Source organism: Myotis davidii, unplaced genomic scaffold (genome assembly GCF_000327345.1).
Source record: "Myotis davidii unplaced genomic scaffold, ASM32734v1 scaffold247, whole genome shotgun sequence".
In the NCBI taxonomy this organism is placed as follows: Eukaryota; Metazoa; Chordata; class Mammalia; order Chiroptera; family Vespertilionidae; genus Myotis; species Myotis davidii.
This window is the reverse complement of record NW_006299593.1, coordinates 262-27,950: the sequence shown is the minus strand read 5'-3', so window position 1 is coordinate 27,950 and position 27,689 is coordinate 262. Positions and strand designations below refer to the sequence as shown.

Here is a 27,689-nt window from a genome sequence, read left to right as displayed (position 1 = left end):
TGCAGGTGCCCTGACCAGGGCACAGGCGGGAGGAGCCTGCAACCGAGATAAGTGCAGGTGCTCTTGACTGGAATCAAGGCCAAGGCTCTATCACTGAGCCAAACCAGCTAGGGCAGTGGTCGGCAAACTGGGGCTCACGAGCCACATGCGGCTCTTTGGCCCCTTGAGTGTGGCTCTTCCACAAAATACCACGTGCGGGCGCGCACGTACGGTGAGAAGTTGACTTAAAACTTTAAAGTTTGTTAATTTTAGGGCACGTTGTGGAGTGAAAGAAGATGTATGGTTGAACACTCAAAACTATGACTCTGCCAAGTTGATGAATAAACACTCCGGAAAGCAGAGCCTGAAGCAAGGTGAGGGTGAGGAAAACGGGAAAGGGAAGCAAGTCAAGAGGCAAAGCAAGATGGCACCAGGATTACCTCCCTGGAGACTTCACAAGGAGCCAGAGCCGAGACACCCGCTGGTTTGGCTGTGTGCGCGCTCAGCAGGCTTGCCTTTCTCTGGACGGCTTGAAAGGAAAAACCGTGCCTGAGAGTCGTCCACTGAAGGGGGATGAAAAGGGGGAATCAGCTGCCAGGCTCCTCCTGTATTTTGTTCTGTTAATCAAGGCTCCCCACTTGGGAACTGATGCCTCCACACTTCTGATCATCATCTCATCCTTCAGTAGCAGCTCAGAAGCCAGACCCTGTGGCCTGTAGAGTGACATTTCCTCTATCTCTAAAGTGGAGGGGTGACTGAGAAGACAGAGGGCTTGATGTGGGGGTCGTAAGGGCCATGCAGGTCCAGCTTAACCCCAGGGAGCGAAAAAGGTTAGCTGGCAACGCAAAAAAAAAAAAAAAGACTGTGGTCCAAGTGGCAGATGATGGCTTCAGGGAAGAGGGAGAGGGTTGAAGGAATCTGAGATGGCGCTTAGAACTTGTGTTTCATGCGACAGGAGATATAAATGAAAGAAATGCCAAACAGTGACATAAGGTACTTTGTACAAAAAGAAATTAATCGGTAGGGAAGTACAGCTGGGAACGAAGGCTTTACGAAGGGGATGGGGCTTCAAAGCGAGAATGTTTTGCTCAGAGACCACAGGAGAGCCCTCACAGCTATGCAAACCATCTGAAAGACAGAGTGGCATAAATATGTGCAACACAGTGTTCGGGAAATGGCGGCTCACTGAAGAGTGGAGTGTTATATAGCGGAGGCTTTGAAAAGTCAGCTGGATATGAAATTGTGTATCTGAAACCTGTTTTCTTAACAGGTTTTGTTAACCATGATTTTATTAACCAGTATCATCCCAACAAATTCAATATAAACAAAAAAGAAAAGAAAAACCAGCTGGAGTCAGGGGTGCCCCCAGGTCTCCTCTCACCCAAGGTCAGGATCCTGGGGCCACCTGTCTTGCTGTCCCCCCACCCTCCACCCCACCACCACACACCTGGGTGCCTGGGGAGTCCCCACCTAGCCCTGCTCTCACCCTAACGCAGGTGGTAAAAAGATCATTGGGTCCAGGGAAATCACGGGAGGTACATCACCTACTGGCTGGCACAGTAGCTACCCTACCACCCGACAGCCCCTGGGCAAGACAAATGGACTGCAACCACCCTACCTGGGCAGTTAGCATGCTGGCAGCCTATCCTGTGGGAATGTGCTCAAGCATGGAAACCTACCTGCTGTTCCTCTGGACCCCAAGGCAAGCGGCCTATTTGCCTTTCCTGGGCGGAGGACCCACGTGGCATCACCTGGACACAGCCCCACCTGGCATCTGTGCCAGGTGCCTCAGGAGGGACAGGATGCTGAGGAGAGGCCAGTGGGCCAACCAGCGACCAAGACAGCACTAGGTTCTTGCCAGCCCTTCAGGCACCCCAACTGGCTCCCCAAAAATGGGACCTGTGTCTGGGTCTTTGGCAGCCCCCACTTCCCCTTGGTTTCCCATCTCCATGCCACTCTCAAAGTGGCCCTGTTCCTGACTATGAGCACTCTGAGGGCAGCCGGCAGGGAGATTTAAAAAAATCTGGATTCTAAGTTGGTACTGAATGCTGGGTGTTTTAAAATTAAAGATATTTTGAATAAATAAAAATTAAAAAAGAACCAGCTGGGAGTCTGATTAGTGAAGGCCTCGACCAGTTAAAAGTAGATTCTGTGTATGGGTAGATGATGTGAAAAAGCTAAATCCTTATCTTCCCACTGTAAGAAGTCAACAGATAATATCATAAATTGAAAAATCAAGAAGTGGTGACATAAGCATATATTTAAACTAGTGACCCGGTGCACGAATTCATGCACATTGAAAGGAAATTAATTAGAAGAAATATTTTAATATCGCTATTCGCCCTTTCTCTATAGAAGTGTCAACCAAATTCACGATCAACAATGACAGATCAAAACACATGCGTGCGATTGGCGCCAGCGAGAGCTTTATATGTATTGCACATGGGCAAGTCAACTTAGCCTTTTATATAGAATAAACTTAATTATGGCAGACCGGCTTTCTGGACCACCGATAAATTTAGTGATATCCTCGATAAATCTAGTGAGACCCTCAAGGATATGAAGAAGGACCAACTAGAAATTAAGCATACACTGACTGGCCACCTGGCTATAAAGCAAGTCATGTTCCTGGGCTGAAGAAACTGCAAGGAGGCAAGTTGTTACTAGGGAGAGGAAGCTGGGCGTTGCTACCTGACGTCATTTCCTGGACGGACACTTACAGGTACTTAGCATATTAGCCTTTTATATATATAGATGGCCCATGGCTTGGGAGAGGAAGCTGGGAGCTGCTCCAGGACGTCATTACTCAGTGCCCACAGCCACCGTTTCCAGGCTGGGCTGGGCTGTGGGCTGCATTTTGCTCCATGGAATCTTGGCAGTATCAGCTGCAATTTGGTGGGCTGTCGCTCCGGGGTGATGGCGGGGCCTGTGTACCACTTGGGAGAAGCCGAGTGTTGCTTTGTCAGTGCCAGGTCCATGCTGCTGTTTCTCTGTATATGGCCAGTGCGCATCATGGCAGCTCCTGTGTACAGCGCGCGTCATAGCGACTGGTCGTTTGGGCAGAGGGACACTTAGCATATTAGCCTTTTATATATATAGATAAGGAAGCAAATGCTGGAAGATAATGTAAAAATTACTTAGAGACTGCCTTTGGGGAGTTATCATCGGGTAAGCAGGGGTGGTGGCTGGGACTATTCTTCATGGTAAACTTGGTAGAACTATTTGAATTTTAAACTACTTATATGTGTTTTTAATAAAAATAAATTTTAAGCCAAACCGGTTTGGCTCAGTGGATAGAGTGTTGGCCTGTGGACTCAAGGGTCCCAGGTTCAATTCCGGTCAAGGGCATGTACCTTGGTTGCGGGCACATCCCCAGTGGGGGGGGGTGCAGGAGGCAGCTGATCGATCTCTCTCATCGATGTTTCTAACTCTTTGTCCCTCTCCCTTCCTCTCTGCAAAAAATCAATAAAATATATTTAAAAAAAATAAAAATAAATAAATGTTAAGTTTCAATAGAACACTGAAGACCTTTTAAAAAGGGAGTTGCTGATTCCTTGAGCCAGAAAATGTTCAATGGTGGGTGCAAGCAGAAGCCAGGCATACAGTGTGTTGAAGAATAAGTGAGACACAAGATAACAAATGTAGTCTAGATTTTAACAAGCCATGCCAACAACTAAAATGAAAGGGGAAAAGGACAGAGGGACAATACGGTAAAGAAAGCATTTTGAAGGTGGCAGTGTTTATATGATGGCACTTCTGCGGGCAATGTCCCCCTGAGAAACTGCTTGCCAAAGAACTGCTTAGACCTGTTAGACCAGCTAGATCCCCATACCTGCCCCGACTTGTTCTTTTTTGCCTCACCAGCTTTCTTGCTCCAATTGCTTTCCAAGTGGGCTCTTCGTGATGTATCCTGGGAACAAACCCCCAGGACCAGCCTTTTAGCAGCCACAACTCTTGCATCTGTTAAATGTGGCAGGCAAAGAGAAACTTTGGAGCCGTGACTTAAATGAAGGGTAGCAACTTGGCTGAGCTAATTTCATTGTCAGGTTCAATACATTGCTCACATATAAAGGAGAGCAGATAAAATAACTCTCACGTGCAGCATAAGCCATTCTGATACACGTTTTCAAAGAGGCTTTAAGAAAAGGAAGCCAAGTGGCTCAAGTTTTATCAACTATCTACCGAGGCATCTGTTGTCATGATCCTGAGACATCTTCTTAGGCAAACAAAGGTTTTTGGTTTTCTCTGCAACCAAAAATAATGAACATCTCCCACGTGATCCACCTGTGTGGTCTAGAGGTAGAGCAGCATAAGAGAACACTTAGAAAGCATCAAGGTCGAGGCACTATTGCACTGTGAGCGGCAAGTGCAGAGAGGTCCCAGCAAGTTACATTCAACAGAGAAGCAAAAATGCAAGGAGCCATGCAAGTCTTCCCAGATATCCCAGGCTTTGTGTTGTTTACTCTTCTGTTCACTGAGCAACCTTTATAGTCTACAAAAGCTTTCAAGTTTCCTGAGTAGTTCTACCCAGTTGGTAACAATTACAAATGTTGGTAAATTACCCAGCATTCTGGTTTATCAGTCTCTTGTCCAACTGACAATCAGTCCCTAAATGTTTATCCACTCCTGTGTTAGATGGCATACCTGACAATTCAGTGAAAGGAAGTTGGTCAAATCCCAGAAGAGATTACCCAAGAAGGAAATCCCTAATCACAAAAATACCACCACTAATTACCAATGGTGATTAGGTTTCAAAGAGATTGTCTCCTTAGGTAGATGGTAATAGAAATCTTGAACAGTTAGGGGTTAGGACAAAAACAAAAATACAGTTAATGATTGGTCAATAATAGAAAATGACTAGAAATTTTTGTATACACACATTCATAACACAAATTTAGTCAATTTTAGAAAATATAGAATAGAAAAGATAGAATCTGTAAAAATTATGTACAATGGATGTTCTTTATTACTTTATCAGTTCTAAAATACGTTACTTTTGAAAATATTAAGACTGGAACAACAGATTATTTCCTTCAGTATTTCAAATACTGCAAATTTAATGGCAAAGAGTTAAATATTAATATAATTTTGCCTTAGGTTTGAACTTAAGGTAGAAAAAAATAGATTATAAACCTCATTTGACCTGATTGTATAAAAAGTCACTCCAACTATCTTCAGTCCTGCTGTCTCCCGATAGATTGCCAGGACAGGTTTGTGTCATTGGGTCCATCCATAATAGGCTGGGTAGGGTAGTCCATAGTAACTGCCAGGATACCACCTTTGATTCTGGACTACTGGACTGGCATTTGGCTGTACATTCCAAAAATACCTTCCTTGTGAATAGTCCTCTCCGGGGGGACCAGGCGGAGGAGGGTTTTGGCCTCTCTGGTAAACATCCTGATTCTGTGAAAATTTTCTTAAACAAAACAAACTATTATTAGTTTTAATAAACTATATAATGAGCTTTGTAAAATAATGCATCGATCTACTCTTTTCTACATGTGTGACCTTAGCAAATGAACTGCTTAATCTTTGGATTTTTAGTTAGGAAATCCATCTTTGAGTTATTTAGAAGGTACATTAAAAGCAATGCAGTTAAATTACCTACCATAGGATCTCTGCGCACAACAGAGTCCCAGGAGCCTTTCCACCTTTTACTACAGAGGTAAGTGCCCGACTGTTCTAATCAGATACTTTCTTTCCAAGACTGGCAGGTTGGCACGAGACAGAACAAGCTATTTACTTCTGAAAACATAAAGCTGCTTTCACTTTATAAAGAAATAGATATATTAATTAATTATAAAGCATAGAAACTCTAACTATGGTACATGCAACAAATTTAGAAAATTAAGATTTAAATCTGTCTCAAAAGATCAGTAAATCGAATATAATCATACAAAAGAAATTTGAAATCTGAGAAAAGAAAAATAATGCTCTCTGCCCCCTAACTCTCAATCCTACCTAACCTAGTTAGATTAATAATTCCTTTTTGATCTTTTTCCCCTAGAATTTTTTTTTTTACTGTTAAATCATAACCTATTATCTTTACTTAGCATAAGTGAGCTAACACTCCTCATGGCTTTATAAAATGTCACAGTATGGACATAATTTACCCAGCTATTCTTCACTGTTAGAAATGTAAGATGTTACCTACTTTTTCACCATTAAATAGCTCTGGGTTTAAAATCTCAAAACATATACTACTGTATCCTGAGTACCAAGATGTACCTGATATGTAGTAGGGAGGTTTGAGAAATGTGCTGAATGATTAAATAAACGTAACTTCTTCCATATTTTGAAGTAGTTCCTTAGTCTCAATGTGGAATTACCAGGTATGAGCATTTTTTACAGCTATTAAGTTATGGTTCAAAAGGACCGTACCAATTTTCAGTGCCATTGGCAACACAAGCAACATTTTAAATGTGTTGTGTTTTTAAAGTAGATTTTTAGAGATGGAGAGGGAAAGGGAGAAGGGGAGAGGATGGGGGAGAGGGAGGGACCCCACCAGTGCATGATCTGGTCACACCCCCGTCCCGGTGGGGGTCCCTGCTGGGGTGCCTGGCCAGCCTGAGTGAGAGGCTGATGGCTGTTTGCAAGCTAGTCAAGCCCCCCAGGAGGGACCCTCACCCCATGAGGGTGTGGCTGGCCTGGGTTGAGGGGCTGAAGGCTGTTTACATGCTGGCCATGGCCCCTGGCAACCCAGGCTCCCAGCACTTCCTTGAGCGGAGGCCACAGGGGATGGAAGCAGGTATCTGGGATTTATTTATCTTCTATAATTGAACTTCGTAGCCTTGAGCAGAGCCCACACCTGGCTAGGACAGGTGGGAAGCTTGGCTTCCTCCATTGCCAGGGGTAACCCAAGCCTCCTGCTCGCACCAGCTCCATGGCCGCCGCCATCTTGGTTGGGTTTGTTTGCATACTTACTCCTGATTGGCTTTGTGGGTGTGGCTTGTGAGTGTAGCAGAGGTACAGTCAATTTGCATGTTTCTCTTTTATTAGATCTTTCCCAAATCCGTCCATCGTGCCCTCGGGAGCCCCTGTTTTCTAAATCGACCCCATTTTCAACATCATAGAGTGTTCCCTGAGGTCTCCTCGCCCAAGTGCACCCTGGCCTCCCCAGCAGACACTGTGCCCTTCGGAACGTTGCTTCTCACTCCTCCACTGGGGATGTACCTGAGATCAAAGGTTAGCTGGGCAGCATCTTCCTCCAGCAACGGTGCCTTGGGGCCTTGTTCCCGTCCTTGAGTAGAATCCCGTTTCCTGCGAGGCCCACCCCCGGCTTCACTGTCTTCCCTTCACCGCCTGTTACTTGTCGGCCTCTTCAAGATTTCCCATCGTTCACGGCGAACTGGGGCTTTTCATCTCCCATCTCCTTCTTTCCCAGTCTGTCACCACTCCCGGTTGCTTCACTGTCCACTACACACCTCAGTGTCTTGTTCTTTACCTTTTCAGCCCCAAATACCTCACTTCACCTACTTCAATCGATACACCTTGGGCTTCTCAACGCCACCTACAACGATTCCTCCTCTCACCCTTCAGACACCCCACCAGCTGAGTCATCATCTCTGAGCCACGCCAGCCTGGCCCTCTATGGCTCTGTCATCACACGTGCCCCGCAAAACGCCAACCTTGCAGAACCTGCCTCTGTGCCTGATAGCTAGTCTGTTGGGCACCAGTGAGAGAAAACCCAACTATACACACAGGCTGAACTCGTGGACTCCAGCCAGGACCACAGGGGACATCCTTCTGTTGTCTGGGTAGTCTTACTCCCACTCTCTATGGAAATATTTCAAACTTCCCCTTCATTTTCTTTTTTTAAAATCTTTGAGGAAGGAAGAGGGAGAGAGAGAGAGAAACACCAATGATGAGAAAGAATCACTGACTGGCTGCCTCCTGCACGCTCTCCACTGGGGAACGAGCCCGAAACCTGGGCATGTGCCCTTGACTGGAATCAAACCTGGGACCCTTTAGTCCACAGGTTGATTCTCTATCCACTGAGCCAAACTGGCTAGGGCAATACTATTCATTTCTATTTCAATTCTAGAAAAAGGGAAAGCAAAAATACCTTACTGACTGCTGTAAATCTTGGGTCTGGGTGTGGAAATGGCGAGGTGTTGGGTAACCTTGGGTCCGATGTGCTTTATTCCTAGGTCCTTGGTGAACAGCATTAGTAGTGGTGTGGGCTGGTTCCATCATATATGGTGAGTATTCAAAACCACTCGATCTGGATATACGGGAATTCCGATCCCTTAAGAGCCAAACCGGTTTCGGCGAGAATGTTTTTTTCACATACAATAGTACTACCTTCCAAATTTAGTAGCCAATATCGTGTCTACTAGAGGCCAGGTGCATGAATTCGTGCATGGGTGGGGTCCCTTGGGTGTGGAGACTGGCCCAGAGCTTGTGCCCCCAGTCTTGCAGCCCCAGCTTGTGCCACCAGCCTCATAGCCCTGCCTGGCACTGCCCCCTCACACACTCCACCATCCTGCCTGCAAGGTGATCGATCGGGGCCAGGCCCCCTGCCCGGCTCCCTCAGCGCCTGAGAGCCAGGTGACAGCCCCTCCCTCCCCGCCGCTGGTCACTGTCTGCAGGGTGATCAGAGGGGCGACTGGGCCCCTGCTCACACCCACCCTGGCCTGGTGCTGCCCGCTCACCTGCTCCACCATCCCTCCGCAGTCCTGCTCTCGTTGGAGCCCATCGGGGCCGGCAGTGCCTCCACTGCCGCTCACTGCCAGCACTGTGTTGCCGACACCTGCCATGTTCCACACCACCCCCTGTGGTCAGCACACATCATAGCGAGCAGCCGAACTCCCAGTTGAACGACCGCCCGAGGGGACAATTTGCATATTAGGTTTTTATTATATAGGATATTTCGGCCCATGAAAGTAACCATCCCATCCTCTCCCAATCCCTATTTATTTGGGTTTCCCTGATCAAGTAAACAAGCTACAAGAAAAATGGGCATGTGCAATTTAATGACATAAAAACAAATCTCCCTAAACTCACATGTAAAATGCAACTCACCTTCTGATGGAACCATTCTGAAGGTCTTCAATGTAGTTTTGTCTTTCTATGCAATGCCCCCGGCATCTATTGAATACTGGAGAGTGGAAGAACTGTTAGAAATTAATTGTACAAAAAGCAAATCAGAGCTGAAATCCACTGACTAAGTATTCAGGCTGTTACACCTCATTACTTCCAAATACATCCCTGCATCAACTTTTGGCAAAAGATTATCTTATGTCAAAACAAATGAATTACTAACCTTTCTTTTTCCACAATTTGAGAAACTCATCTACATTCCCACCTCCAACTTTTATTAAAAGAGGAAAACAATGATAACCTTCATACTTACATTCAATTGCATCATCTGGCCTCATGCCTTCTACATCAATCAAATATCTAACAAAACAATATAATTTGAGTCATTTATATATAAAAATTTAAAAATCAAGTTTTTCCAGAAAAGGTCCATTTTCACTTACAAAAATAGATATAAAAATCCTAAGAAAATATCAGCACATCTAATCCAATAATTATTAAAGAATGATATACTATGGTCACAAAAGGCTTTATTCCAAGGATGCAGGAATGAGCCAATTAACAAACAGCAAAAGACAAATTGGGGGGAAAAATTAACATCATATCTAAAAAGTATTATCTAAAAAATATTATTTAATCAATTGTATGGGCCAGAAACTTAGAAGTTGCCATCACTGCCAGCCATTTCTTCCCTGTCCTCATTTTCAACCCACCACCAATCCTAACAATTTATTAACAGCATTTCTCTAGAATATGTTCACATCTGTCCACCAAAAGGACCACCACACCCTGGGTGAAGCCACCATTAGGCCTCAATTTCTACAAAAGCCTCCTAATGTGTCTACTTGCTTCCATGCTTGTGCCCCCGTAGTGTATTCTCCACTCAGTATCAAAATAGGCTGAAAAGGCAAATTGATTATGTTCTACACTAACACCTTCAAAGAAGAGAGTTCAATGATTTTCTATTTCTTTTAAGATAAAGTCTAAACTCTTAAACATAGGCCTGCACAACCTAGGTCCTACCTATTCTTCTAGTCTATTGTAATGCCATACTGCCTCCATGGCCCAGTTTCCCTGGCCAGTTCCTCTAACACAGCATATGCTTGCTTTCCTGTTACAGGTCTTTACTTTTCCTCATGCCTAGAATTCTCTCCCCAGTGTCCCTATCTTATTAAGATAATACCTACTATTCCTTCATATATCAGATCAAACCTCCCAATAAAACCTTCTTTAACCTCCATGATGGGTCAAATTCTCCCATTAATATGCTCTCTTAATATCCATGCCCCTCTCCTTCTTGGCACTTGCCAAAGTTGTAATTCTATATGCATATGTGTGATTCTTGAATAGATATTCCCCCTCTAGACTGTGGATCTCCCTCTGGATCCACAAAGGGCAGGTCAAGTCTCTTTGCTCACAAAGTCTCACAAGTCTTTTCTATAGCACCCAGCACAATGCTTACATATAACAGATGCTCAATAAATATTTTCTGAATGAACAAACACAAATCAATATACTGTAGCAACATCGACAAAATAGCATAATAAACTTTTTGATTCAGAAATTCCATTCTGAGTGAAATGAGACAACATATATATTCAAAGATGCTCATAGAAGAATGTTCATTATTTTAATGTTTTATAATATGAAAATCTTCTGTTCTTATGTTCATCAGTAAGCAAAGGAACAGTACAGCCTTAAAAAAAAAAATGAGGTCTCCAAATACTTGCACAGGAATATGTCCACCATATATTAAATTATAAAACAGAATGTCTAAATACGATACCATTAAATTACATGTATATGTTTAGATATGCATTTTTAAAATCTGAAAAAATATGTACTAAATTATTACTGGTGGTAATCTCTGGGTGGGGGACAAGATTGCTTTCTACATCATACATTTCTATACTGATTGCATTTTTGCAAATAATGTATATTATTTAAATAAAACAATTAGGACACCATCTGCCACTTGGGGTTGGCAACTCACCTGCAGATGAGGTAGCCAGTCCTGTTTAAACCATGGGTACAGTGGACACCAATAAGTCTATCTATAAACCAGGGAATGTAGCGTTAAATAAATGAAATGTCCTAGAAACAAGTTATACAATTTTGTGAAGAGTAACGTTTATTAGTTACACAGCAGTACCACTACCTGAAAATAAATGACTGAAGAGAATCGTGGTTTAGGAACATATTATAAAGAATGATCTACTATAAAGTCAAAATTCATTGTCCTAGGAAATTTTTCACAGTCCCCAATTAGATGTAGTAGCATAGACCGTGGAAGGCCTGGTTAGATACTTACAGTAAAACTCCGCTGAGACAAAATTCTTTTGTCTTAACTGATTTAATTATAGAAAAGGAGAGTTGGCAAAAAACAAAAACTGCTATTCACCTCTAAATACCAATACCCTAACAATAAACCCAATAGGCTTTCAAGTGTTAACTGAATCAACTGGTTTTCTGAGTCTACCAGGTCTAGGGAGTGGACTGTATAGGGTGCACCTCTCCATCAGTGAGTCTGGTATCTGTGGGAGGGGCTTAGAGCAGGGGTAGAAGAATGGATTGTATGCCAGGTTCTGAGACCACTAGGCAGGGAGCACTGCAAGACACAGTGAAGTCAGCACAATGCAAGCAGACCAACATGGGGTCAGTCTATGCAGCACACTACACGTGGTGTAACATGTGCACCAAGACTTACAAACACGGTCTCACACACTCATATGGACCTTCTAGCCCTCACGGAAACAGATGGAACACTGCATACCAGTTCCACGCACACAAGCCTGGAAGCAGTGAGCAGACCAGCAGTGCCACCCTAACATTTAAGAGGTGATGTTTCTGTGACTACAGTTTATACAAATAAGATCATTTGCCTCCTCTGTAGATGCTGTGGTTATCACAGGCAAAGCCCAGCCTCTCAAGATTTAAAGCACAGAGATCTGTGACAGGGCTTAAGATATTTAAGAACTAGTGCCTACATTAAGCGAAAATGTATCTTCAAACCCACTGATCCCATCTATCTCTTTCCTCTTACCCCCTACTTTCCCATATCTATCTCTATTCTTCCTCCCCTACTCCCTGTTTATATATATAAATATACATTTAAAATACGTCAGACTTACTTCATAAAGTGTACACTCCCTATGTTAAATTTAGAAAGCCGACAAAGTGAAAACTTTGTCCTGTGGATGTGTGGCTTTCCAAAGGAAAAAAGATTCCCCGGTCTTAAAATGTGGCAAACACCATGTTCCTTCTGATAGCTACATGCCATCAGAAGTAAACTGATTCTTTAAAATTCAAAAGCTACTGAGATCTGCTTTCAAACACAGGAAAACAAGAAAACCAGCCTTTTTAAGTTCTTTCCATCTGAAAACTAACAATACGAGGTGACCATGACCTTCCTTACTTGTGCCCAAACTGGAAAAACAGCAGAAATATTTTAAATACAAATGATAAGGATGCAATTCCACTAGTCCAGTGGTCGGCAACCTGTGGCCCGCGAGCCACATGAGGCTCTTTGGCCCCTTGAGTGTGGCTCTTCCACAAAAACCACGTGCGGATGCGCACGTACAGTGTGATTGAAACTTCGTGGCCCATGTGCAGAAATCGGTATTTTGTGGAAGAGCCACACTCAAGGGGCCAAAAAGCTGCATGTGGCTTGTGAGCCGCAGTTTGCCGACCACTGCACTAGTCCATTACATTTTATTTTGCTACTTGGGGTCTGTCTCACTCTAAACCTTTACCTTTTATTTTCTCTTTTACCCATTCTAATATGGCAAGATTCTAATGTTTTCTTCCACCCACCACTCACCTCTTAATAAATAACACAAAAGAACATTTTAATTTTATTATATATTTCCCATTCAAATATCTAAAAAAATAAAGATAAGTTGGTTCAGTTCATTTCTCACTAAAACCACTTTCCAAACTAAATTGTTTATTTTTAACCATGAAAGAATAAACATCTTGCCCAGCTGGTGTTGCTCAGTGATTAAGCATTGACTCAGTAACCAAGAGGTCACTATCATTTGATTTCTAGTCAGGGCACATGCCCGGGATTCAGGCTCAATCCCCAGTAGGGGGCATGCAGGAGGCAGCTCATCAATAATGTTTCTCTCTCATCAATGTTTCTATCTCTCTCCCTTCTTTTCTTCTAAAAAACAATAAAGGAAAGAAAAACAAAGATTTCCATTATTCTTACAAAAAAAAATTAAAAGAACAAACATCTTATCCTATTACTACCACCTGGTAGGTCCACATTATCAAATACAATAGGCCTAATATAGGAATTGTTAAAAATATTTTAAATGCCCAACCTAATTAAAAATGAATACCAAAGTTAGGTAAGGAAAAAACAAAACAAAACACAACTCACCATTATCTTTATTTTCTTTCAAAAACTCATTAACAGCACACTTGAATTTTAAAACAGTGTCATCATCAGGCACCTGATGACCAATCGTATAAATTTTTAAGTAAGGAATAGTTTCTGGTAAGTCCTATAAGGCAAACCATTAAAATGTATATTATTTTATTTGCAGGGAAAGAATTAAAAAGTAATTAGAAGAACCAAAATATAAATCAAGAGATTATAATAAACAGTATGTCAGTAATTCTGATAAAAGAACCATTTTTTCCAAAGCTGCTTAAACCAAAAAGTATCACTAGATTTTCATTAATCAATAGGTATACAACACTGAAAGCAAAATTCATGTGAATGAATGCATATGTAACTAAAAGTTATATAAATAATTCTACCTAATATTTTACATTTCAAGGATCATAAAGCAACTGTGATTTAAGTATAAAAGAATCAGAATACTTGAAATTAAATTGTTAGATTGAGGTAATTTCAGACACTGTTGAGAACTGGGTAGGAGAAAGTGATACTGATTAAAACCCAGAGAAAGTTAAATGAAAATTCTGTACTTCTGAACTTAAAAGAAAAATATCAGTATGAGCCTGTGATGTATTTTACATAAAGGTCACCATTTCGATTCCTGGTCAGGTCACATGCTGGGGTTGCGGGCTTGATCCCTGGTAGGGGACATGCACGAGGGAGCCAATCTAAGATGTTTCTCTCTCACATCAATATTTTTCTCTCTCCCTCCCTCTTCTCTCTAAAATCAATAAAAACTATTTTTTAAAAGAAATACCATACATTTCTGGCCAGTGTGGCTCAGTTGGTTGAGCACCATCCTGTGCACCAAGGGGTCTCCTGGGCAGGGCACTTGTCTGGGCTTTGGGCTCAATGCCCAGTAGGAGGGGTGTAGGAGGTAGCCAATCTATGTTTCTCTCTCTCTCTCTCCAAAATCAATAAAAACATTTAAAAAAAGCCAATAACAAAACCATACAAACACATATCCTAACTGTGACCAACTGAAAAGTAAAGGAACAACTGATGTCATGGTATCATGACATGTCAGGGGCCACATTGAGAAGCTCCAACTGCCAAAGTCAGGACCTTGATTTGTGCCTCAATAAGAATAATTGCAATGAAGTCCCTAATGAAACAAAACAAACAAACAAATAAAATAAATCTAACTAGTCATCACTGGAGGATATTACCAAATCAACTCATTATTTTAAAAACTGTTAAAGAAGGAAAGAATCGTGGCTCTACAACTGAGCAACCAAATTGCTGATGACGGAAAGCTGCTTTTGACAGAAACATACCCAGCTAATAAGTGAAAAAAGAACAAGAGAATTCACCATTTTTGAAGCCCCAAATGAATTACTGGATGTAGGTATCAATCATCAGTGACTGCTACTATTACAGAAAGAGGCCATCACTTATATGGCTCTACAGAAGAACACATCATCACCTATGAAATTCTCTTACAAAGAATAAAAGCAAAAACAAAAAACCAAGCCTGAATCCGATTAAGCCTCCAGGTCCAACTACTAATCCTCCTATATAATAAAAGGCTAATATGCAAATGAACTGAACGGCAGAATGACCGATCGCTATGACATGCATTGACCACCAGGGGGCAGATGCTCAACACCAGGAGCTGCCCCCTGGTGGTCAGTGTGCTACCACAGGGAGAATCCCACTCAGCCAGAAGCTGGGCTTATGGCTGGCAAGTGCAGTGGCAGTGGCAGGAGCCTCTCCTGCCTCTGTAGCAGTGCTAAGCATGTCCAATTGCACAGGGAGTGGGCCTAAGCTGTCAGTTGGACATCCTCCGAGGGCTCCCAGACTGCGAGATGGTGCAGGCTGGGCTGAGGGACCCTCCTGAGTGCGTGAATTTTGTGCACCGGGCCTCGAGTTTAAAATAAAAGCACTGGAGCCCTAACCGGTTTGGCTCAGTGGATAGAGTGTCGGCCTGTGGACTGAAGGGTCCCGGGTTCGATTCCGGTCAAGGGCATGTACCTGGGTTGCGGGCACATCCCCAGTAGGGGGTGTGCAAGAGGCAGCTGATCGATGTTTCTCATCGATGTTTCTAACTCTCTATCCCTCTCCCTTCCTCTCTGTAAGAAATCAATAAAATATATTTAAAAAAAAAAAAAAAGCACTGGAGAATATTTTAACAATACCTAGGGACAGAATCATTAAAATCCTGTGAGACAAACTACGAGTTTCTCCAAAAAGTAAAATTCAAGGAGGGAAATAAAGGAAAGTGAGAGACATGGAGGGAGAACCTAGAGATTAAATAAGATTGCAGAGATGTAAAAATTGAACATAAAGTGTGGACCTTATTTGGATCCAACTCAAATTCTTAAAAACAATTTTTTAATGAGATTGAGAAGATAACTGCAAATCTGTATGCAGATTGGATATTTAATATTATAGAATGATAATAAGGAATAAATTCTTATATTTTAAATATACATACCAAAAATGTACAAGGTAAAACACTATGATATCTGGGATCTACTTCAAAATAATATGGAATGGAGAAAAACAGGTAGAAGTACAGATGAAACACAGTATCCGCTGACAAATATGAAAGCTGGATGAGTTTATCAGTAGAGAACGAACACCCACAGTATTATGTCTACTACTATGTATGTTTAAAATTTATGATAATTATTTAAAAACAAGAAGACACTGTGGAAAACAGTCTGGCAGATTGTCAAAGGATAAACAGACTACTAATTCCACTCCTATCTATCCATCTAGAAGAATTGGCAGCAGGGATTTGAACAAATACTTGTACACCATGTTCATAGAAGCATGATTCACAATAGCCAAAGGTGGAAACAATCCAAGGGTCCATCACAGAAGAACAGATAAACAAAATATGGTATATACACACATGGATTATTCCACCATCAAAAATGAATGCCATTTTGTTACATGTTATATCATGGATGAACCTTGAAAACATTGTTTAGTGAAGTAATCCAGACACAGAAAGACAAATGTATGAACACTTATATGAAATACCTAGAATAGGCGAATTCAAAGAGACAGAAAATAGAAGAGGTTACTAAGGACTGAGGAGAGGGGAAATGAGGCAGTTATTGTTTAATGGTTCAGTGTGATGTCATTGTAAAAGCCTGGTTAGTATTTAACAGAAAGGAGGAAAGGGAAGACTAGATATAGGCATGCCATTTGCACAGCTTTGCCATAAAGCTACATTTAACATTCTCCAAGTCTGCTCCCTGATGATCGATGGGGAGAGGGACTGGACAGAGCAGTTTAGATGCAAGCTTAGTAAGGTCTGAATGGCGTGGGAAGGTGCCTGTCTGCCAGTCATACCTGGGAACAAATTAATGGCCAGGATGGGTGTGGCCACTTGCAAGCACAAAATACCTAAATATTTAAACTTCCAAAGGAAGCGTGTGCTCTCTCTCTCACATGCAGGTCCTCTTGGGACTCCTGCTGCAGGGAGCTCCTGCTCCACACACATGGACTAATGGACTTGAATTAACTTGAATGCTGAGCCACATCTGGCTGCAACATGGAATGAAAACTCTAGACACTGCTCTTGTTTTTGGCTCTGCTGGAACCCAGCTGCACCCTTTCCAGGGCTGGCTTAAGGGGGCAGAGACTTTGGAACCCAAGAAATGTAACCTCATGCAAATGCCTTCTTCCACATCCCATCCTCCCATGCAGATCTTAGAGAAAATTCATTTTCTGAAGCTATCACAAGAACCTCACTCCCAGGAGTGACCTGGAAGTATGGTTCTCTAGTAACAAGTGCTTTTGTTGAGGAGGATGAAAGTTTTGGTTATTGACAGTGGTGATGATTATACACATTGTGAATGTACTTAATGCTACTGAATTTGTACACTTGTGAATGGTTAAAATATTATTTACGCATTAGTAAGAAAAAGGAATAATTTGAGTTCATTTTTCTTTTTTTTCTGAGCCTGTTTCAATATCTGTAAAATTCGTAATTGTAATCACTTACCTTCTGAGCTTAGTGAAGAGTCAGTTCTCAATAGGAAATATCAGTACTTCTACTACCTCATTAGCTGAGGATTGTTGTGTGGATTAACTATGGGTTAAGGTATGTGGAAGTACTTTTCCAATGGCTAATTGCTACACAAGCATTAGGTGTTATTGCTTCCCAAGGCCATGGAATTGGTCAAAAGGAGCATAAGTCTTTCTCACTGATATGCCAAATGGACCAACAGAATATCTGAGTTTCTGTATTACATCAAAAGATTGTAGGAAGGAAAGTACACAATCTTGAGAACAACTTGTCTTTTACTGTGATGCTTACACATGCTCAGGCAACTGCTTAAAATAAAGGCTAAAGACAGAGTGAACGTTCCTTTCTTTTCTTTTAGGCTTCTACTGTTCTTCGAAAAGTTTACTTCCTTTTCAAAATAGAGAACATGGGCGCTTATAGAACTTCTTAATCACATACAAAACCTACTGCCAAATATTAGTTTAATTCATCTCATTTTGAGACCGCAATTAGAAATGTTTAATTAAGGAAACCAGTTGGTTCCCTTTTTCAATTACTACCCATGAAAGAAGGCATGGATTCACCTTGGCATAAGGCGATAACTACTAATTACTACGAACTATTATAGTATCAGAAAAGAAGGTTCTTTTCAATTTACCTCTGGTTTATAATAGCGCTGAGTATATGTTAAATCAATAATCAGTCCAAGTTCTTCATTTTGTTCTTGGATTTTGTTAAAAAGGTCCAAGGGGGAAAAGCGTTCTTCTGGAGCAAGTTTCTCTTCAAAACTCTGTTAGAGAGAATAAAATAACAAACAGCAAAGGGTGTTTAAAATTCGTTATTATATTACCCATTTATTCAAGCCCTGTGCTGCTGATATACAATAAGATTCAAAGGAGAGTTTCCAGGTTTCTGCAATTTACAAGCAGTATTACAATCCTTTCTTCCAGACAGTCTAGAGGTAAGAAAATAAGCTGGTATCTATATATTTACTTCTGTGTTTGTTTCATGTTGGTCTCCTAACCAGACCATAGAACTCCCAGAAGGCAGGGACCACATCAATTTTGTCCCATGTATCTCAGTTCTAAGTGAAGTGCCTATAAAGAGGCACTTATGCCGAAACCGGTTTGCCTCAGTGGATAGAGCGTCGGCCTGCGGACTGAAGGGTCCCGGGTTCGATTCCGGTCAGGGGCATGTACCTGGGTTGCAGGCACATCCCCAGTGGGAGATGTGCAGGAGGCAGCTGATCGATGTTTCTCTCTCATTGATGTTTCTATCTCTCTCTCTTACTTCCTCTCTGTAAAAAATCAATAAAATATATTAAAAAAAAAGAGGCACTTATAATAGTTCTTAAATGTGTATATATGCGAAAAAAGACTTTAATTGATAAATGGTCTTTATGTATTTGGCTTATTTGTGTCTTCTGTTCCACAGATCTTATTGGTTATTCAAGTGACAACAATAAAGGTGTGTGTGTGTGTGTGTGAGTGTGCGTGCGCGCGTGTGTGTGTGTTTTAAAAAAATACACTAGCACGCTTCGGTGGAGTAAAACTGAGCAGAAAGTAGAGTTCTCTCTTAAAACACTCTCTCCTTCACCCCACACAGCCTTCCCAAACATCAACATTCCATATCAGTGTAGTATATTTGTTAGAGTCAATGAATCAATACAGACACATCATTACCAATTAATGTGTATATTTTCCATTGAGTCACTCTTTGCATTGTAATTCTATGGGTTTTAACCAATTTTTTAAAAAATACTCACCCCAATATATTTTTAGAGAGAAGGGGGGAAAAGGGAAGAAGAGAGAAAAAGGTTGATGTTAGAGAAACATGGATCAGTTGCCTTCTGTATGTGCCCCCAACCAAGGATCAAATCTGCAACCTAGGTATGTGTCCTGACCAGGAATTGGACCCGCAACCTTTTGGTGTACTGGACAATACTCCAACCAACCGAGCCACTCAGCCAGAGCTGGGTTTGAGCAATTTATAAGGACATGTATTTACCCTTACAGTGTCACACAGAATAGTTGCATTAACCTAAAAATCTCCTCTACTTAATTACTAGTAGGGTGAAAAGATCCCCTCCCACCGTTATTCTTTTTTGGAATCTTCTGGCATTTAAGTGTATTTTTCTGTATGAGTTTCAGAATCAGACCATTTGAGATGATGTTAAGTTTATGAATGAATGTAGGAAGATTTAACTGATTTATGATGTCAAGTCTTCCACATAATATTATAAAAGTTTTCAAGACTAAATTAATTACAACAAGGCATACAATTTCTCCAGACAGTTTCTTGAAGATTCGGAGCTGATGGATCAATTATCATCTCCAGGTATCTGAACAATAACTAGTTTTTGATAACTAAGTCACAACCCCTTAGGAAGTCTTCCTTGATTAACCCTGTTATCATTTCCCCCTCTTCTGAATTCCTAGCTATTTCTGGCCATGGCACTGGACACTTAACATATTCCATTTTATATTCCAGTATGCTTAACAAGTGATTACCAAGTATGGAGGTGACTTTTCCTTAGGTGAATTCCATAAGACACACTGGAAACCAATGTCCCATTTGACTTCTACCCAGGGGTCATGCATCTCGCCATCCTACTGCATGAAGAGGTTAGCCTGCCCTGGGATTGGTTACACAGCTTTGTGGTGTCTTAATCCCAACACTGAATGAAATCACTGAAGTACACAGAGCTAGAAGAGGCTTTTTATAATGACATCATATGAGTTACAAATTAAATAAATTCCCAATACATTTAAAGTAGACTTTAAAAAAGAAAAGGAAAATAAAGTGGACTTTTTCTGATGCTAATCCATGCTATGATGGGCAGTTTAATGAGACATGGAATCTCTTCTCACCATTTTTATATTGGTCAAATGCTTTCCCCATCTATTCCTTTGTTAGGTCAAACAAAAACACAATTTTCAGCCTTGGCTGGTGTGGCTCAGTTGGTTGGAGCGTCATCCCATACACCTAAAGGAAGGAAACTGTTCCATGTTCTCTCTCACATTAATGTTTCTCCCTTTCCCTCTCTCTCCTCAATGGAAAAAAACAAACAAACAAAAAACCCAAACAATTTTCAAAATTTCCATGCTGAAATCCTAATTTTGCTGACCCAGGGCATTTTTTTTTGGTTGTAATGATAGGCGCAAAGGGTCTTACTGGTATGTAGTGGGTGGGGTCATGGAGCTAGACATTTTGTCAAACTCAGAGAACAGTCCTACAACTATGGCTCATACCTGAATGTCTCTTGAATTCCCTACTCAACATTCATATAAGTGAAAAAACTTCATAATTACTGAAGCCTTAGAAATGAACTTTATTTTACAAACACAAAGGGTTTTAAGGTACACTGAATTTTTCAGGATAATAATCACCTTATTAACCAAGTGAAGGATGAACTTGGTTTTATTTGGAAATGTACAAAGAGCTGTTCATTGTCATGGAAACTACTATGACTAAGGCAATGTGACCCACCTAACCCACTCTGCATTTGCAATTTCTGCATTCATGGAGCAAGTAACTGACTGTTTCTCTATTTCTAATATAGTTACACCTAAATATTTATATACTGAAATATAAATATACATTAATTATAAATTCTTTTATTTCTTCCTTGTATTATAGTTACAGCATTACACTGATTTTTTTAAAAATTAAGTATGGAAGTGGGTTGTGTTTCTCTATGAATTTCCTTTCAGGATAGTAAAAGGCAAAATACAAAGTTTGTGCTATAAAAAGAGAAAATGGAGTGTGACAGAATGGAGAATCACTGTTCTATATGGTGAATTCAAATTTCTAAATGAATATTGAATTAATTAATTGTGCGCCATAAGCAGCTGTAGACACAAGTGGCAGACCTTCCCCACACGCCACACATGCCTATTAAAAAAAAAAGTTTTCCCTAGTGGCAGCCCTGACCAACTTTAAAATCATTTTTCATGAGAATTTTCAGCTTAAAATATTCAAGAACACCCGAACTGTGAGTAATATATTTATTTTTATAATATTCATTGCAAACTGATTTTTTAAATTAAATTCAAAATATCGTGGCGTGTGGAGATGGTTTCTGTTTTGGACGCGTGGCAGGTAACTGGTTAATTTTTGCTTACCTTTTTCAAAGGAACTTTAAAAGCAATGAAAGAGTCCCAGGCATCCTCCATCCAACAGGGAGATATTCTTGCCACCTGTTAATACATTTGTGTTAGCCAAATTCTCTTAGCCTTTCTCCCAGCACACACTGAGGACTCCTCAGTCCCCTCTTCTCTTTGCTCTGCTGCTCCACTTAGTCACCCACACCGAGTTATCTGTCCTTCCCCTCTTCCTGTTTCCCCATCTTGAAAACACGTACAAGGCAACAAACAGTGCAAAGGTCTCAACAAAGGAGGAATGCCTGACACCAGAGATGGCCAGAACTTCTATATCCACGATCAAACCTCGCCTGGTCCTGATTACTAAGGTGGCATAAATACATAGATGTTAACGGAAATAGTTGAAACTCAATTCTTTCACTTCACAGTTCATTTTTCGTCCTCACACAACTGAAGTCATCATAATGGATTGGCAGGGGACTTCGAATTCATATGGTAAAAAACCCCATAGAACGGTGACACTGAGCTGTGCTTAATAATGCTAGGAGTCACAGTGAGAAGTAACATTTGAGCTGACTTCTGTCGGATGAGTTAGCATGAACCAAGGTTCATTCGGTCAGTCTGAAGCACTGAAGTGAGGGCACGTTGGGGCTGGAGAAGCAGGTTAATCTAGAGAGTACAGCGTCTTAAAGGCCGAGGTAAAGAGTTAGTTTTTTCTTGAAACAATGCTTTTGAGTGAGTGACGTTTATAAGCAATGTTCCAATTTGCCTATTAAAAAGACTTGCTATGTGAAGAATGGACTGGAAGGAAACAAGAGTAGATGAATATACATCTAATACTGAGGACTTAACTGCAATCGAGGACCCAACAGGCAAGTTCTGTATGAGGGTGCTGAGGGAGAGACATTGGAATATTCAAATATTTTCAGGAGATAAAGTGAAGGGGACTTAATGGGGTATGTGGTTGAGGAAAGGAAGGTGTCAATGAATAAGGGTTCCCTATACTTAAAATAAGCAAAGGCTCAACATTAACCATTTGAATCTATAGAAAAATAAGCCTATTAGGAAGCAACAAAATGCCCCTTGTCATTCCTGGAATCAATACAAACCAACTTTTTCGGTTAAAAGTTCAACGGTACTGGAGGCTTTAAACTCAAACCTCATAGTTAATACATTTTCTGTGTCAAAATACCACAACTCCTGGAATTAAGGGGGACTCTATTTTGGTAATTAATGAGTAGCCCCAAAACTGACAGTCCCATCTTAAAAAGCAGTCCTTCTGCATTTTACCTGAAGGGCAATGGGCAGGGCCTCACTTTTCTATATTTTTTCCTTATAATTTTAGGGCACATGCCCAGGTTGGCGGCTTGATCCCCAATGAGGGGCATGCAAGGGGCCACCAATGATTCTTCTCATCATTGATGTTCCCAGCTTTTATATTGTTAATTTATTTTTATTGAGCGTATTACAGATGATCTCACCACCACCCCTCTCTTGGCAGGACCTGGCTTTCTCAAGGATGGAAAATTCAGAAACGCAGACAGTCCCCTGCAGCTCCTGGGGGCGGGGCAGCGACAGGATCAGGGCCTCCGGCAAAGGGCGGACCCGCAGAGCGCGCGGCCAGGCTGATGGCAGAGACCCAAGAGACGAAGCCCAGGCCGGGGGCTGGGGGCTGGAAGAGCCACGCCCAGGGGCCAAGCCACCTTACCTTTAGGGGATGTGCTTCCCGCCCTTCTTCTTGGCAGACGAACGTCCAGAGGAGGCGCGTCCCCGGCCCCAGCGGCTGTGGGCACGATGCCATTGGCTCATGTGGACCCCGAGAGACCGCCCGCCCCACGCCGAGAGCGCCCACATCGCCAGCCCAACTCCGTGGAGCCAAAACAAGGTCCTCCACCGGAAGCTCCTACACAGACACTGCGCACACACCTCCCACCAGGCTCCTGCCTAACGCGCACGCGCCTCCCACCAGGCTCCTGGATAACGCGCACGCGTCGCCGCCCGTGGCGATGACGTCACGCCAGGCTGAATGAGAGGCGGGGCCAGTAAACAGGACTCTAGTAGGGGCTGTGGCGCCCTCCTCAGCCGGCGGCCGGTAGCACAGGCCCATGAGTTCATGTACAGACTCTGCAGAGTTCAGTGCTGCAGCTCATGGAGTGAAAAGTTAAGTCGCCCCCGCCCAGTTCCCAGCGCGGTCCTTCCACACGTTTTCCAAGCGCTCACATTCACACTTATTGTCTAGTCTAGTGTATATAAATATTTATTAGTTCAAATATGGACACCTCTATTTTATACAAAATCACCATACAATATACATTCTACAATACATCTACCAACAGATTTCAGGTCAACTTATGGGTACATCCATTCTATTATTTTTAATGGTTGCATAGTATTGCACTGATTGTGAACACCATAATTTATATAACCAGTCCAATACTGAGGGACTTTCAGTTGGTTGCGGTCATTTTGCCCTCCATTAACAGGCTGCAATGTGAACATCCTTAAACATGTATACAATTATATTCAAATTCCTAGAAGTAGAATTTCTGGAATGAAGAATATACGAACTTAAAATCTGGAAAGATACAGTTTAATTACCCTCCAAATATAAAGTGTTAACCTACATGCCACTCACAATGAAACTTTTATTGGGTTCCTGTCATGTGTCAGATAGTACGTATTTACATTTTAGAAAATAGCAAAATATAATATACAGGAGTGGAACTCAAGTTTAAGATTTCCATACACTATCAGGCATAGAGACCTGTATCTGTTACAAAAACTCTCAATTCAGCTATGAGTTGAAACAGCAAAGAACCTCATGTGCTAGAGTAGGTCTGAAGGCTAAACAAAATACCATATTTCAGATTAAACTGTAGATAATTGTAATAGCAAGTGCCTTTTGTTTTTAATTTTTAGTTTCTAATTTTCTAAAGTACCTTATATACACTGTTACTAATATTCATAATGATTTGAGATCTGGGTAAGCTGAGGATCAGAATGGTCAGTTATTGAATAAATGAATGAATGAATGGGTAAAAAGATCACTATTTTAAAATAATTTATATGTATATTTTTATTGATTTCAGAGAGGAAGGAAGAGGGAGATAGAGATAAAAACATCAATGATGAGAGAGAATAATTGATTGGCTGCCTCCTACATGCATCCCACTGGGGATCAAGCCAAACCCAAGCATGTGCTCAGACCAGGGATTGAACCATGACCTCATGGTTCATAGATTGACCCTCAACCACAGAGTCACACTGATTGGGCAAAAGGTGACGGCTTTTAATATTTCTGAGACAATCATATTTACAATTCTGAAAATTACCACAAAATTAAAAATAGGTTAATATTAGTAAATTACTATTTGAAAACGATATGTAAATTAGCACAGCACAGTTTGCAAAGGTACAATTAGCCACATTCAAATTTGATACAAAAACATAAAATATTCTTTTGGAATTTATGAAAAATATATTTAATAAGCATGTAGGGGCCAAAAAAGTATTATTGATACGGTTACCTACAGACTTTTCATAAATCTATCAGAAGCTAGAAAAACAGTATTGGTCTTACCAGTATACTTCCAATTTGCTACAAGACACAAGTTTGAGATAGGGACACAAATTTGGTTAGAGTTGACACAAGAAACTCCAGACCAAGGCACCATAGGGTTTCCAGAAAGTATGAAACCTAGCAAAGAGTAGGCCTTTGGATGGGAGTGGATCCAACATAAGGTGAAAGAATGCATTAATAGGTATGCCGTACACTGGAATGGGAAATATAGGAGCAAAGGATATTTGGAGTGCTAAACAGCTAATGAATTTAGTTGACACTATAAAATCTAGCAGTATCTGATAGGGCCCCAAGTACCATGAAGGGGTTTGAGGGATTCCAGCCTTCATTTAAATTAAAAGTGAGAGTAAAAAAGCATCCAGGGGTAGATGGGTTGGTTATATTTCATCAAGACACATCCTAATTATCCAAAATGGGTACAAGATGCAGGAAGTGGGACAAGACAACACCCTAACTTACAAAAAAAGGCTGGTAACCAGGAAAGGCCTAATTAAGGGTTTGTCTAGGTAGAATTGAAAGGTGGAACTGAATATTTTAACATGTAAACATTTGACTGCTACCAGAATTTATCTTACTACACTTTCTCCAATCTTACACGCATCTTAATCTGCAGTGGATATGGATTCTTTTGATTTCCAGGAGAAAACAGAAATTTTTTGTTAAAAAATGACTGGTCTGCCCTAGCCGGTTTGACTCATAGATAGAGCGTTGGCCTGCAAACCAAACGGTCCCAGTTCAATTCTGGTCAAGGGCATGTATCTCGGTTGAAGGCTCGATCCCCGGCCCTGGTTGGGGCTCGTGTGGAAGCCAACCAGTTAATGTGTGTCTCTCACATCGATGTTTCTCTCTGTCTCTACCTCTCCCTTCCACTCTCTCTGTAAAAATCAATGGAAAAATACCCTCTAGTGAGGATTAATAAAAAACAAACAAACAAAAAGACTGGTCTGGCTTGCAGATAGATATTTAGCATATACTGTTAGCCTCACATTACATATTAGTATCATGGAAGTTGGCAATCTGAGGTCTGAAACTTAGGGGAAAAAATGTTGAAAAAAATTTATAAGGCTCTGTCCAGCATTTCTCAGTGGTTAGAGCATTGACTCACACACCAGAGGGTTGCAGGTTTGATCCTTGTCTGGGCCATGTACCTCAGTTGCAGGTTTGATTCCTTGTCTGGGCCATGTACCTCAGTTGCAGGTTCAATCCCCTAGTCAGTGCTATTATACAAAGCAACCAATTCATGTGTTTCTTTCACATGGATCTCTGTCTCCCTTGCCTCCTCCCACTCTCTAAAAAAAATCAATGGAAACACTATCCTTGGGTGAGGAATAACAACATTTTTTAAATATGTTTAAACCATATGTCTACACTGCAATACCCCTCAGTGTATTTCTTCTCAGATAAGTACCATCCGATCATCCCCATCCGATCATCTTTGAAAACACTCATCCCATAAAAGGAAAAGTACTCCCATAAATGAAATATGTCTCTTTGTAGATTCCATCTATGAGCTATATCGTCTCTTGGCTCTTGCCATCTTGTATCACACACTTCCTACTCATTGGCATAAAAAAGCCCCCGGGTAGGTTTGATCTAGGCACCCCTAAAAGCTTACCATCAAGAAAAATGACTAGATTCTAGATTTCCTTCCCCAAACCAGCTTACTCCATATGGAGAGTGAGGCAAAAGTAGTTTTACACTTGTGACTCCATGACATAGAGATTATTCTTGTATTATTCACTAATTATTGTATTATTTCATATGAACAACTGTATACGTACTTTTGCCCCACCCTGTATAAGTCATTAGCAACTTAGCCCTAACTCAGAGTCACAGGAGTGGTTAGTGGGAAAAGCACTAACTAGGGGGCAGAGAACAAGTGTAACCCAGGCCAACGCAGGCTAAGAGCACACCTCTGTGCCTTATGCTCAGGGCCACAGTGTAACTCACCGCAATGCCCTTTCACACACTCCCTGTGGACAAAACCAGAGCTTCATCCAGAGCACAAAAACAATCCCTAGTTTACAAATATACCCAATGAATGATATAAGTGACAAAAACAACAACATATTTAGGATTATTCTCTCTGGTGGACAGAACTCTTGCTCTGTATACTTTCACATTGCCTGTTCCCTATTCCTCATGCATGTCCTGTCTTTATTCTCCTCTTCATTTCTGTCTGGCCTTGCGCCCAAGCATGGCAGACAGAGAATCCTAGAGGCCCAAAATTCTACAGTGGCTGTTTGCAAGGGGGAGGAGACTACAGTAACTGCCACACTGGATACACTTTATGTGAGAAGGAAAGGGGAAATATCGTGAATGCCTCTCATGTATAAAAATGCAGGATGGCAGGAAGCCTACATAGCCCAAGGAACCAGAGGGCGCAGTTTATGGGCAGGAGAACTGCAACCAAAGGCTAGAAGAGGAAAGGTTTGCAGTCAGCTGACTCCTAGCTCTTTGGTATCAGCTTCTAATGGGCAGAGTCCATTTTGGGACACATCAGACACTGAAAAGAAGACCCCAGCTACTGCTGGAAGTTGACAGAAAGTAACGGCCGTGAGTGTAAGAATGCAAGAACAAAGCTTGTGTAGAAGCACTGCCTACAATAAAGAA

The 27,689-nt window shown here is 41.5% G+C and overlaps 1 protein-coding gene across 2 annotated transcripts; it reads right to left on the bottom strand.

Moving 5' to 3' along the window:
• Positions 1-3,619: 3,619 nt before the first annotated feature.
• On the bottom strand, positions 3,620-23,453 carry DUSP11 (dual specificity phosphatase 11). 2 transcript variants are annotated; one of them, XM_006775264.2, is made up of 9 exons: positions 23,205-23,453; positions 21,518-21,592; positions 18,052-18,183; positions 13,406-13,529; positions 11,015-11,075; positions 9,335-9,381; positions 9,004-9,079; positions 8,045-8,227; positions 3,620-5,395 (listed from the first exon to the last, which is right to left on the bottom strand). In XM_006775264.2, the coding sequence occupies exons 1-9, from the start codon at positions 23,295-23,297 to the stop codon at positions 5,197-5,199; spliced, it is 990 nt and encodes a 329-aa protein (XP_006775327.2). In that variant the 5' UTR covers positions 23,298-23,453; the 3' UTR covers positions 3,620-5,196. The 2 variants fall into 2 exon arrangements, with proteins under 2 accessions (XP_006775327.2, XP_015426994.1); XM_015571508.1 differs by lacking the exon at positions 18,052-18,183.
• Positions 23,454-27,689: the final 4,236 nt, after the last annotated feature.

Bases quoted from the DNA above. Each gene is read 5' to 3' on its own strand.
- DUSP11 (XM_006775264.2), bottom strand. From the start codon at position 23,297: ATGGCATCGTGCCCACAGCCGCTGGGGCCGGGGACGCGCCTCCTCTGG. The intron at 13,530-18,051 runs GTAAATTGAAAA...TTTGCCTTATAG, and splicing joins AGCGCTATTATAAACCAGAG to GACTTACCAGAAACTATTCC. The intron at 8,228-9,003 runs GTGAGTTGCATT...TTGGCTCTTAAG, and splicing joins CAGAATGGTTCCATCAGAAG to GGATCGGAATTCCCGTATAT.